The sequence below is a fragment of the Bos grunniens genome, chromosome 28, assembly GCF_055505025.1.
Source record: "Bos grunniens cultivar Pamir isolate PY7600 chromosome 28, Bosgru_T2T1.0, whole genome shotgun sequence".
Lineage (NCBI taxonomy): Eukaryota > Metazoa > Chordata > Mammalia > Artiodactyla > Bovidae > Bos > Bos grunniens.
The window spans coordinates 35854157-35868716 of NC_141192.1; the positions used below are offsets into that span (position 1 = coordinate 35854157).

A 14560-nucleotide genomic window follows, 5' to 3' on the forward strand; every position below is an offset into this window, starting at 1 on the left:
AAAGAAGGAGAATATATGGTGGAGACAAGGGAACCAAGTTCTAGAGTATCACAACCAGAGCAAGCACTTTGGACTTTTTTTTTTTTTTTAAGTGCAATAGGAAGACATTTTGAACAGAATGTGAGCCAATTTATTCGTTAAGAGGATTAATTCCAGTGTGCCAAATTCTGGGAGGGCAAGAGTAAAAGTGAGTTAGGAAGCCCTTGCAGTAGTCTAGAACCAGTAGATTGAAGATGGCAAATTTGGCCTGGGATATTATTGGTGAAGCAATTAAGAACGTATGTTCAGTTTTTGCTTATGTGTTGCAAGTTGGTGAGAGGGAAAGGAGACAAGGATTACTCCGCAACTGTTTGGGTGAGCAAGTGTCTGAGCAGTTGGGTGAATGGTGGTAGGATTCAGTGATGTGTAGAGAGTACAAGGTGGACGTCAGAGAATGCAAGGGGATGGGAGGGGTGGGAGTTGGGTATTCTGCTTTCAACAGGTGAAGTGCAATGGGCCTATTCATCTCAGCTTGAGATATGGAATAGGCAACTGATACAAAAATCCGGAGTGCAGAGATGAGATCTAAGTTGCAGCTGTAAATCTGGGTCTCCTAAGCATATGGACATTTCTTTGAATCATGGGGCTGAATGAAATGTTAGCATGAACATAAATATAGAGGCAGAAAGGTCCAATAACCTCTAATGTTTGGAGGTAAAAATCATAAGGAGGACGCAGCACAGAAAATGACAGAGCGAAGGCCTGGGAGGGAGAGGAGATACAAAGCGATGCCTATGAATCTAATAATGCAACCAAAGTCAGCACCAATTCAGAGAGGCTGGCCTCTAACTCTTTTCCTAAAACTCACAGTTATATTGTCCCTTTATACAGATGATCAGTATCTGTACTTCATACTGAGCCTGGCAATGCCTTTTTCCAAAAGGAGGCTCAGGGCATTTTAAACTTCTATTTGTGTAAGCTCGTGAGGTGTGATTTTTGTTTGCTTTGTGCCCTGATGTAGCCCAGCACCTAGACTAGTGCCTGACACATAGCAGGAGCTCAATTAGTATCTGTGGGATGACAATGGATGTAAGTATGAAGAGGAAGAAAGGGCACCAGTGGCTAGACAAGTTCTGTGGGTCCAGTGAACATCTGTATGGTGAATATGAGATTTCTGTGATTATCAAAGTCACAAAACTATATGCTCAGGCAGATATACATTTTCGGACACTCCAGATCAGAGAGTACAACTTTAAATGGAAACAGCCCTCCATAAAAAATGGTGGGGAAAAGACCCTAAGGAATGAAAGAAAGTATTAACTGAACTTTAGTGTTATAATGTATGGACCAAGCAAAAGAATCAATTTCATTGGCATGTATAGATGCCTAAACTAATGGTTAATCATGAAGAGATAAAGTATGCAGTAAGACTTTTAAATAAAATAGCAACCTGGATATTGTCCTTCTGAAGGAGATATAGATCACCATCATCAGGAATGTCAATCACACTATTAGTAAGAAGCAGAGGGGCTAGTTCAGAGCATAGTAAGATGTTAAAACTTTAAGGTGATGACTGTATTTTCACATACTTAACTGTATGCAATTTCTTAACTGCTCTAAGTACTATAAAAACCAAAAGTTTGATACTTTCAACTGGTGTTTTTTCCAAGTTCAAGCTACTTCCTCTGTCTTCAAACATAACTCTCGTACTTCTAAACAATACTTACGGATTACCCAATATCTTTAAGATTATGTGTTTGTTTGTGTGTGTGTGTAACAGCAAAGATACAAAGGTACAAAATTAAAATTACAGCTCATAGAATCTAATGACAACATACAGCAAGCATAGGGTTTTTAAAAACATTGTTAGCAACTCATAAAATAAAACAACCCCCTAAATAATAACAAAGCTAAAGCTGTTAGAGTCAAAATATTGCATTTTAATCTCAAACTGTTTTGTGGTTTTAAATATAAGGTTTCTACAGTTCAGGAGTTTTCAATGGTATCCAAAATTTGATACATGTAACTGCTGCTGTTTTATAAACTAATACACTGAGAATTCGCAGAATGTTGACTTTCTCCTAGGAAAACAGTCAACAGTTATTCTAATTTTTATTCTTCTTTACTTTCCTAACATGGCTCCTGATACAATATCTCATTATACTATCTTCTCTGAAGAGATGATTAACCTTAGAAAAATCTTTATTAAGAAGATGAAATAAAATTATGCTAAAAGGTAAAAATTTCTCTCCAAATTATGAGTAGGTAGAAACTGAAGCATGCTGAAGATTTCATTACTTCCAAAGTCTGTGATATTGAAAAGATTAAAATTACTGAGTCCCTAACTTGGTGAAAAGTTTCAGTTCAACTAGAACATATATTGCACATGCTATTCTTTTGCTCAAAGTCAGGAAATCCTCTCAGAGTGGCATATTGAAATGAAAGAAGTATCTATCTTCTGATATTATGTTCATTGAAATGTCTGAGTCTGATATTTACCCTCTATAAGAATTAGGCTATTTTTAATATAGCAAGTTTCCTTTATACATTGAAACTCTTGCTTTTCTCATACATACTGTCCTAAAACTACAGAATCTTTCAGTCACAGGAGTTAGACATGACTTAGTGACTAAACCACCATTCATCATTAAGAGGATCCTTAAGGTCTTAATGTGACTGAAAGATTCTGTAGTTTTAGGACAGTATATATGAGAAAAGCAAGAGTTTCCTAATGTATAAAGGAAACTTGCTATATATGCAAAATAGATAATCAACAAGGACCTACTGTATAGCACAGGGGACTCTGCTTAATATTCTCTAACAACCTAAATGAGAAAATAATTTTAAAAAGAATAGATGCATATGTATGACGGAATCACTTTGCTGTAGACATGAAACTAGCACAACATTGTTAACCAATTATACTCCAATAGAAAATAGAACTTTACATGTATACCTGTGGCGGATTCATTTTGATACTTGGCAAAACTAATACAATTATGTAAAGTTTAAAAATAAAATTAAAAAAAAGAAAAAAAAAGTAGCAGATTGTGCTATTTTTAAAATTTAATTTAAACCATTAAATTCTTAGCATAATGACATACTCAGTTCTCCCAGAGCACTATCCTCAGGGATTCTTAGTGCTTCAAATGACTTTCATTTCATTATATGTATCCTATTAAACAAACATATACACAATCTGAACCTTTTTAGGGACAATACAAACATTAACAGTCGTTCCTCAGTATCCACAGGGGACTGGTCCCAAGACCCTCCCCCAACACCAAAATCCAAGGATGCTTGAGTCCCTTGTATAAAATAGCATAGTATTTACATTTAACCTACATGCATCCTCCTTTATACATTAAATCATCTCTAGATTACTAATAATAAAGAATACAATGTAAAAGTTATGTACAAATTTGTTGAGGTATGGTGAATTCAAGCACTACTTTTTGGAACCTTCTGGAATTATTTTTTTTGAGTATTTTTGATCCCTGATTGGTTGAATTCATAGATGCAGAGCCTGCAGATATGGAAGGATGACTGTAATATTTTCTAATATCTCCTGATACAAGAAAACTCTTCATTTAAATACAGAGTTTGGGGTGGCGGGGGAGGTCAAGGGGAATCAACATAAACTTAATCCACTAATTTTTTAATCAGAGAGAGATATCAATGGATAGAATTCATAATATTACTCTATTTACTATTAAAACTCTTTTAAAAACAATATTAAGATTTTGGCACCAGTTTAAATCAGTCATACTCACCCTAGAGGGAGAAAACAAGTATTTTAACAAAACCTGTTGCTTCATTTAAACATGTGATAATACTTGTCCAATATTCATGAAGCTAATATTGGAGCTGTATTAATGATGTGAAAATGTTGAGTTCTAGGGTTATTGAGGTCAACCAGAAGAAATATTGCTGATAAGAAATATGTTGATCATGCTGCAAAATGCTTGCTCTACTCCAGGCATTCCTAGAAACCTATTTGTCATCAAAGCTGGAAATTCTCCAGTAAATCCTAGGACTCTGGACTAACTGTCTTGCTAATTAACTGTCTTGCTAATGTGTTAAAAACTCAGCAGAAAACAGGAAAGTAGACAAAGCCTCTAAATGATAACTATTTTGTGCCAGCCTTCTCGAATAGTTACTTGAACTGAATAGATCATTGTTAGTAGAGTTTAATGATCTTGTTTTAAGAGTCATTAGTTACAGTGTTACTTCCTTTTCAATGTAAGTGCTCTAAGTGGAAGGCTTTAAGAATTTTTTAAAAATGTGATTCTCACCAATTGTGAGATAAGTGGATACTATATTTTTCTTATTCTCAAGGAGAAAAAAATGTAAAGTTTGGGCTATTTGTGAAGGTAAGAAAATTCCAAACTGATAGCACTTATCTCATTGCTAAAAGCATCTGCTTACTTATCTACTCTTTAGACTGTAGTCTTCTTAAAGCCAAGACCTGGTTGGTTGATTCATTCCCTCATAAGATATTTATAAAACAGCCACTATGTGCCAGACTTCCTCCTGGGCTCTGAGTTTACAAAAATAAGCCTTCAAAGAGCTGAGTTTTGCACCAGAGAGAGAAGTTAATCTAGTAACTCATCACTGAGATGAAGGAAAAGTAATAGAGCTAAGAGAATGTTATAATAGTGGAGCAAGTATAATCAGAGAGGTCAGCTATGATCTTCCAGAGAGACTACTACTTAGGTTGAAATCTGAACGGTGGATAGTTCATCCCATTATAGGTGTGAGGGACTGGAGAGGGGCATATACAGGATCCCATTACAGTCAGTAATCACAGATGGTGCAAATGGCCTGAGCAGATATGAAAATGACACTTTCAAGAAGCAGAAGGAAGACCACTTAAGCTGAGGCATCGTGAGGAAGCAAGAATTCTCTGGGAAACAGGGGTGGAGGGGTACACGGAGGGCAGACTATGAAACACTAACCAGATTAAATGGCCAGATTAAGAATTCTGATCTTAATTCTAGAGAAATGGGAAGCCACTGGCTACACAAGAGTATATTCAGTTTTGAGATCATTTTTTGCTTTGTCTTGTTTTTTGGAGGGGAGGCGAGAGATGATGGTTTTGGAACACAGTTTAGAAAGGCAAGAGGGAGTTCTGAGAGCAGGGTTAGTATGTTCTTAGAGGCATGCAGGTGAAAGCCACCTGTAGATTGGCTTAGGTTGGGAGTAGTAAAAAGGTAAAGAAATCTTCATTTTTCTATCCTCAGAGCCTAAGAGAATGCCTCACACACAGAAAATATTTACTGAATGAATGCATAAAATGAATGTCATTAAGGCATTTGATTTACTTCCACATGGAAAAAGAAAGCCGTGAAGAAGTCCTGTGTCACCACGCTATTCCTGTGGAGTTATGGTTGCCAGATTCCACTTCCTCTAAAAATAACTGAGAGCCTTACATAGGCTATAATAGCAGAAGTTGAGGATTCTCTAATTGCCTTAAAATTAGGCAGTTAGACATTCAGAATTTCCACTTAGCATACCAAATACCAAATGTTGCTCAGTCGTGTCTGACTCTTTGCTACCCTATGGACTGTAGCCTACCAGGTTCCTCCGTCCATGGGATTTTCCAGGCAAGAATACTGGAGTGGGTTGCCATTTCCTTCTCCAGGAGATCTTCCCAACCCAGGGATCAAACCCAGGTCTCCTGCGTTGTAGGCAGATGCTTTACCATCTGAGCCACCGGGGAAGTCCAAAGTGAGGGACTTAGCATAAATGAGGGAAAATGGAGGCATTAAAAGCAGTATTTCATTAGTCAACAATGTGTCCCTGAATATGGCACATGGGGTCCTTATACCTTGTCAACCTGCCTGGGTCTTAGCCAGTTCTAACTGATTTTCCAAAGTACAAGAACTTATTTGTTCCAAAATACACCAACTTATAATTACTAGCAAGCATTTCAGAAGTCAAAAGGGAAGACTACATATAAAACTGTTGCTATTTAGTCGCTAAATTGTGTCCAACTCTTTGCGATCCTATGGACTGCAGCCCGCCAGGCTCCTCTGTCCATGGGATTTCCCAGAAAAGAATACAGGAGTGGATTGCCATTCTCTTCTCCAGGGGATCTTCCCTACCCATGGATTGAAACCACATCTCCTGCATTGGCAGGTGGATTCTTTACCACTGAGCCACCAGGGAAGCCCTATGTATAAAACAGATGCTATTTTACTTACTATTTTTTCCATACATTATTTTACAGGTATACCAGAACTACTGTTATGCTGGGAATATGGCTTGTTCCCCTTTTTAAAAATCCTACCTTTTTCTAAGATAAAATGAAGTGGTTTAAACACCTTTAAAAGCATATATGAGGCATAAAAACATGACTCATCTCTTTAATTCTTAGTGTGCTTCAATGTATAGAAAATATTTTAAAGTAGGTAAAAGATAAAGCAAATATAGAAGTTTAAATTTGGGGAATCCTCATTTTATATATCAGAAAATTTTCTGAACTAGAGATGAAGTTTTAGAGATATAATCTGGCAGCCACCTTGGAATAAATATTCCATTGCTGATCAAACTCAGCTTCCCACAATTACCACCATCATGACAAGAGTTTTGCCTCCTGGTGTTTTTTAATGCTTCCTTCTTATCACTAATCGCACCTTCCTGACATGTTTCAGGTTAATGTATTTCTTTCTATATGTTTTGCTACTTGACACAACCCCAAGTATTTCTTTGTTAAATTCAACTTTCACTTCTGTCTCACTTTATTCTTAAGTTAGGCCGTGAACAATTTTTTGAACTAAGTACAGGAAAAACATTTTGATCATCAGTTGGTGTCTCCCAGAACACAGAAAAAAATAATGTAAAGATAGGGTGAAAGAAAAAAGTAAGAGATTAATATGTCCATATACAAAAGACCACTGTATATATGCTGTTAGGTCTCTTTTTCTTTAGGAAAATCCACAATGGTAAAATTGATACATCAAACGGTCAATACTTGGGACTTCCCAGACAGTTCAGTGGTTAAGACTCCATGCTATCACTGTGGTGGGGCACAGGTTGATCCCTGGTTGGGTAACAAAGATCCCGCATGCCCCATGATATGGCCAAAAGATAATAAAAGTTAATTTTTTTAAAGTAAATACTTGAATTATACCACTTCTGCTTTGATGTGAAAATGCCTAGATTTTAAAGATTTCATGGTGCATGCACTTTAAATAGCTAACTGCCCTAGTTTAGCCTGTATGTAACTTGAGTCATCTAAATATAAGCTGTACAAATAAGGCTAAGAATACCTTAGACTTGAAAGTGGTATGATTACAGTTTACAAAGCACTTTAACATTCATCGTCTCATATGAGATTTTATATATACAATAGATCTCTAAAGTTAGTAGTTATTTTAATCTAGTTTCAAAATGAAAAAAATAAAATAAATAATTATCAAGAGAAGTCAAGTCCCTTGTCCAGATCATTCAACTGGTTCAGTTACAAAGAGGGGACTTACATACAGGTTTTCTGATCAAAGTCCATTATTTTCTTCAGGACATCATGTTAATGTCTGAAACCAAGCTATAGCTATAATATGTAAAGTTTACAAGTCTAAGACCTAAATGCTAAAATGTTGACAAAGCTATATTAGAGTACTGTTGAATAATAAAGACTTCTTGACCTTTGTATTGTTTTATAAGCAAATGCCAAAGCGAATTTGAAAAAATAATGTGACATTAATAAAATGCACATTAAAGTATGCTTTCCAGATAAAGACACACAGTAGTTCTCCAATAAATTCCTGTTAAAAATAAAAAATAGTTATATTTAAAGGCAAAAGGATATAATATACAACGCCTAGATGAAATATTAGAATCACAGATGAAATGAAGGTCAAAATCCAGTTCTTCTCCTCTGATTATTACAACAAGTTACAGTATGTATTTATCTTCCATTACTGAGCCCTTAATATATTCAAAGGGAATAAAGGAGATTAAACAACAGGCAAAATTAATACATGGTAATGAAAGTCTACATTAGTAGACCACTAGATTAGTTTAAATATAGTTCCTTTGCAGAGGGCTATAAATTGCAAAATGGCACGAGGTGGGCTTCTGGGATGCTGAAAATGTTCTATGCCTTGAACTGAGAAAAATGGGCAAATACATGTAAAATTCCATCAAGCTATGTCATCATGCTGCTCTTAAGATTTGTGTACTTCACTGTATATATGGAATACCTCAAAAAATTTAAAATGTGAAGTTATAGCAAAATGTAACATTGGAAACCAAGAGGTTAAAATATGTAAGATGCTAGAGATAAACAAAGAAAGTATTATGGGGTCCCCACCAGAGGTAGATATAATTAGACAGTATTCTCTGAAGACAGATGGAGAATTCTTGAATACATAATTATTATGAAAAGGTTAAAGAGTACATGAAAGTTCTGTCTGAATAATTTACATAGAAGTTTTTCTAAGTTGAAGAGAAGTCAAAACAAAAGGCTGTCAACTGGAGATCATTCGGAAGGCAATTTCCCCATGAATTTTGGATAACTGAAACATTAATGCAAAAACCTCAGCAATTTATGGGAATCATATCTTAAGAGTACCCAAACGTTGGATATAATAATATTAGAAACCAAATGCAGCATTAAGTAGTCATATCCAGAAGCTATCATTTCTCAAACAAATGTAAAGAATGTAAAAATTATTTGCATATATATACACACACACACACATATACATGTACCTATTTCTCAGTTTATCCTTTGTGGCTTTTATAGAAATAACATAATCCTTAGGGTTTTTGGTGAATGGACTAGGACTTATAAATCTCTAAACACACTCAATGTTTTCTTACTGAAGTCACCACAACACTGTCTCAAAATCTAGAGAGCCTTGGGCTAAAATTTGCCTTGGCAGTTTATGAATGCAGATGCAGGAAAGTGTAAAAAATAAACTGCCAACTGCTATAGAGTCTTAAAGCCCCACTGCAAGGAGAGTCTGTGAAAAGTGAGTGACTGCCCTGCATGGCTACTGGAAAGCAGGGTTTGGGAACATGAACTTCAGCTACATGAATTCTCAGAAATGAACAAAAACTGACTACTGTGGGGTTTGGAGGTACCAGAGAACTTGCTTTTGGCAAACCCAGGCCTGTCTCTATTATGAAGTTCCAATGTCTGGAATACAGTCAACATGCAAATTTGTAGTCAAGAGCACTGAAAAAGTAAGTACAATTAAAAACTGTGGATGGGTATTTAATCTATCAGAGATAAGCAAACACAAATTCAGAGGCCCAGTTTTGCTTCACCCCTCTGAAATAAAATAAGGTAGAAACTGCCGTTTTCATTCATTTGATCTTTAATAATATAAGTTTGTGATTTTCAAGTGTGCTTTGGACTGGTATACAAAGTTACGGTCTTCAATTTTACTATAGGTAATGCTACTCATAAACAACCTTGAGGACCTTACCTTGGCCTATGACGACCATGCATGCAGCCATGCAAACATGCATTCATGCAACATAGCAGCACACAACACAGTGCAAAAATGGCAAAGAAAACCAAGTGATGGCCATGCTAGTATTTGTTTAAGGGTCTCCTTACCAAATAGTGAAATCCTATGCCTGACAAGAACTCCAAGTTTGCAGAATAGGCTGAAGACAAAAGAAAAACAAAAGAGAAAAGGGAAAGGGGGAAGGGAAGGTAGAAAAAACAGGGAGAAATTAAATTCAAATGAAATAAAACAAAAAAAAAAAAAAAGAAGAAGAAAAAAAGAAAAATAAACAGCTGATATATGAGCCGGAAAAAAGCAACATGATGTCACGCAGAAAGAATCAATTCTCTGAGCAGAATGTGGAGTAAAGGTATTAAATAAAGAGTCTTTGAGTGCATATCTTTAACAAACACGGTTAAAAAAGCACATATTATAAGTAAAGGAACCAAAAAAAATCGAAAGCAAAGCTAATTAATATAAAAGCAATCTATACAAACCCCACAAAAGTATAACTACAGAAAACCATAAGGAAAAAAAATTAATTTTATCTGTACCAAAGTACTACTGAAATTCTAGAATTTTTTGTGGTTGTTATGGGCATTATTTAACAATGGAAGTATGGTGCTTTGTGCACAAAATGCTACTTTTAGTATGCTTTCCCATTTGAACTTTCCTTCTTCTAGACCTTGACCATTATCCCATAGACATATACCAAAGCATCCAGTGAATTTCACACAATGAACTAGAAAGAGAATTTAAACCATTTATAATCACTCAAAGAAAAACATTACAGCTGTTATCACTTAAAGGATTTTGAATGCTAATACATGAGTCAAAAATATATCTCCTCTAGAGTGAGTTCCCAGGTCTCTGTGCCCTTCCTGGTGCTCACCAACAGAAGACTCCAAAGAAGGGTGCCCAGCACTCAGCATGATGACATTGCTGTGCACCAATGCTCACATCAGAACCCAGAATCTGGGCAGTACCTGGTCTTGTCCTGTCTTGTCTGTCACCAGGCAGCCTGGTGACTTTCTTGTTGGGTCCTATTTTTAAGAACATCTCACTTCCACATTACAGCCCCTTCTAAATATCCCTCAGGATTCAGCTCAGGACATGTTTACTCCAAGAAGCCTTTTCTAACACCTGGGAGTGCTCCTTTAGCACTCCCAACCCAGGCTCACAGAAGTCCCCTCCCAGCCAGGGGCCATTTGCAAATATCTATCATGACACTTAACCTCCATATTTATACACCTGACATTATTTTCACATCTATCCACACTCTTCTGAACTCTCAGACACACAGGTGTTCCACAGCTAGAACTTGCCAAAGCTCTAATTTTGAAAATCCACTTGTATAGCACCACCTACACTGAGCCTGATTTTTCCAGTCATGGTAGCAGCTATGTCCTGACAACCCTGTCCTCTCTTGCCATCTTTGCCATCACTACCAGGATACAGATATACATGCTCAGTCCTGGGGATATAGACTATGCCATGGAATACAGTGCTGGCAACTGCTCATGGCAGAATGGGAAAAAGGAGACAGAATCACCTTTTTCATGTTGACCACTTTCACAGTACGTTTTGCCCATTATTTCTCACTTTAGTAACAATGTGATATAATTTATTGGTGAAAGGTAATTATATAGGGCATAGGGTAGCTTTTCCAAGAAAATATTCATCCGCAAGTGCTTAAATGACTGAAGTCTTAGGAAATCTCTTACCAGTGCTCATTTTTTTTTTTTTCAATGATCTTGTCAAGTAGACATTAGACACAAGATTCAACCTTAGTCCACTGAGCTGCATTATCTATCTTTAGGCTCTAACTGAAACGAACAAAGACAATAAAACAAAAGCACCTTTCTCCAGGTATCCTCATTCACTGAGCTTTCTCTGTGTTAAGTCATTAAGGCTCTGTCTCTGGGACTTCCCTTGTGGTCTAGTTAAGACTCCAAGCTTCCACTGTAGGAGCCATGGGTCTGATCCCTAGTTCTACTTGGGGAACTAAGGCCCCATATGCCAAGTCACACAGCCAAAAGAAACCCCACAAGGATACGTCTCCATCTGAAGAGAGTGTTTACACCTTAGAATTGCATACATTTTGGATTATTGGAAACTATTTTAAGCGGCATCTTTTACCTGTTACTCACCCTCTCTAGTATTAGGGTGAAACATTCTGAGATGATGTTGAGTTTTTAATACGCAGATCATGTTGTAACCTGATTAATCTAAACCTGGGATGCTTTGTGATGATGGGAAACAGAATTGCTCTGTATCCCATCCCATCAGATCACATTTACGTCTGAGAATCTGTCACAGAAAAATGACTTCTTATGATATCAGCTGTTTCCTAACCCTGTTCGTCGCTCAGTCATGTCCAACTCTTTGCGACCCTGTGGACTGAAGTCTGCCAGGCTCTTCTGTCCATGGGGATTCTCCAAGCAAGAACACTGGAGTGGGTTGCATTGCCTTCTCCGATTCCTAATCCTAGTTATTCCTAATTAGTAACAGATGTGTCACCAGAGAGACATACAGATACATGTTGGGTTGGCCAAAAAGTTCATTCCAGTTTTTCAAGACATATCATATAGATGGGAAAACCTGAATGAACTCTTTGGTAAACCCAATGGAAAGCTGCTGCTAAGTCGCTTCAGTCGTGTCTAACTCTGTGTGACCCCATAGACGGCAGCCCACCAGGCTCCCCCGTCCCCGGGATTCTCCAAGCAAGAACATTGGAGTGGGTTGCCATTTCCTTCTCCAATGCATGAAAGTGAAAAGTGAAAGGGAAGTCGCTCAGTCGTGTCCGACTCTTAGGTCCTCAAAAAAGACAAATCATATCTCTCCCCTCCTGTGCTATCCCCTTTCAGGGTGTAGTTCCCGTGTAAACTCTAGGTCTGACTATTATCAGTGCTAACCTATAGTTTCTTTAAAGCACTTTCCATAATCTTGTTACTCCCTTTCCCTGTACCCTTCACTACTAACATACTTAAGAATTCAAAATGCATCTGCAGCTTCCTCCCTGACTCTCTGCCTTGTGAGTGTCCTTTCCACCCCTCGTGGCTTCTCCTTGAAGTTCTCAGTACCCTCCAAATAGTTCATCTAATAACCTCTTTTTCAGCCTCCATCCTGCAGGGCTCTCCACAGTCTCAGCATCATTAACTACTCACCTCTGTGAAACCCTGGTCTCTGTTTTACAGTATTATTTCCCACTTCTTTGCTAATGAGTTGTTCTCTCTGTTCTTCAAATATCCACTTCTGAAAACCCTCCAAGTGTAACAATTTTCCAAGTTTTTGTGTTCAGCCCTTTCAGCTTCTCCCCACTTTTCTCTTGGTTTCCTCTTGCTTTCCAAGCTTCAATCATTAGATGGGTATAGATTGTCCCCAAATACGTCATTTCTTGCCCCGATCTCTCCAATACCAAACACCTATTTCTCACTTCCTGCTGTACACTTCCAGCTAAAATGACCTGTTAGCACTTACTTCTTCTTCCAGAAGCACCAGTTTAAACAAACTCAACCTCTTCTCAAAACTGTGTTGTGCTGTGCTAAGTTGCTTCATTCATGTCCAACTCTGCAACCCCATCGACTGAAGCCCACCAGGCTCCTCAGTCCATGAGATTCTCCAGGCAAGAATACTGGAGTGGGTTGCCATTTCCTCCTCCAGGGGATCTTCCCCACCCAGGGATTGAACCCATCCCTCTTACGTCTCCTTCTTTGGCAGGCGGGTTCCTTACCACTAGCGCCACCTCAGTTCAGTCGCTCAGTCATGTCCGACTCTGTGCGACCCCATGGACTGCTGCATTCCAGGTCTCCCTGTCCATCACCAACTCCTGGAGCTTACCCAAACTCATGTCCATTGAGTCGGTGCCATCCAACCATCTCATCCTCTATCATCCCCTTCTCCTCCTGTCTTCAATCTTTCCCAGCAACAGGGTCTTTTCAAATGAGTCAGCTTTTTGCATCAGGTGGTCAAAGTATTGGAGTTTCAGTTTAAGCATCAGTCCTTCCAATGAACATTCAGGACTGATTTCCTTTAAGATGGACTGGCTGGATCTCCCTGCAATCCAAGAGACTCTCAAGAGTCTTCTCTAACACCACAGTTCAAAAACATCAATTCTTCAGCACTCAGCTTTCTTTATAGTCCAACTCTCACATCCATACATGACCACTGGACAAACCATAGCCTTGACTAGATGGACCTTTGTTGGCAAAGTAATGTCTCTGCTTTTTAATATGCTGTCTAGGTTGGTCATAGCTTTTCTTCCAAGTGACAAGTGTCTTTGAATTTCATGGCTGCAGTCACCATCTGCAGCGAGTTTGGAGCCCCCCAAAATAAAATCTGTCACTGTTTCCATTGTTTCCTCAAAACTAGTTCTTCTGAAGTATCTTGCTTTCATTAGTCACACCAGCATTGTTCTAACCACTCAGTACAGAAACTTCAGCCCCACGTTGGCCTTCTCTTGTTTCCCTGCCACAAGACTCATTACTGAGGCACGCTGGTTTCCTCCTCCTGTGTTTCTCACACCCAGCCTCTTTCTGTGTTAATGTCTCCTCTGCATTCCCAGCACTTTATATATGGCTCCAATGACACTCATCACAACGTAGTATACGGCCTAGCTCTATATGTATGTGTCTACTCAGCTGAACTTCTAAGTCCATTAAAGCTAGAACTGTGCCCTCGTACCTGTGTGTTTATCCTCAGACCTAGGATAGCATCTTGTACCCAGCGGGCATTCAGAACACTTGCTGAACAAACCCAAGGGTAGCACCACCTACTGGAGGCATCTCTTCTGTTACAACAGCCTGCATCCCTGTCATAGCTCTGAACGGCTGCTGTGGTCTCCTAGCCATGCTGCTGCTGCTGCTGCTAAGTTGCTTGGGTCGTGTCCGACTCTGTGCGACCCCATAGACAGCAGCCCACCAGGCTCCCCTGTCCCTGGGATTCTCTAAGCAAGAACACTGGAGTGGGTTGCCATTTCCTTCTCCAATGCATGAAAGTGAAAAGTCAAAGTGAAGTCGCTCAGTTGTGTCCAACTCAGCGACCCCATGGACTGCAGCCCACCAGGCTCCTCCGTCCATGGGATTTTCCAGGCAAGAGGACTGGAGTGGGTGCCATCG

The 14560-nt window shown here is 38.5% G+C and overlaps 1 protein-coding gene across 12 annotated transcripts in view; it reads right to left on the reverse strand.

The window, feature by feature from the left end:
• The window catches only part of RYR2 (ryanodine receptor 2), an 820811-nt gene that overhangs the window by 163233 nt on the left and 643018 nt on the right, over window positions 1–14560 (reverse strand). For 8 of the 12 annotated variants that reach the window (XM_086382782.1, XM_086382781.1, XM_086382779.1 and 5 more), the window contains exon 63: window positions 9554–9603. The exons of the other annotated variants lie outside the window; for them this stretch is intronic. In XM_086382782.1, coding sequence (XP_086238908.1) covers window positions 9554–9603 — 50 coding nt within the window. The remainder of the gene's footprint in view (window positions 1–9553; window positions 9604–14560) is intronic. 12 annotated transcript variants of the gene reach the window in all.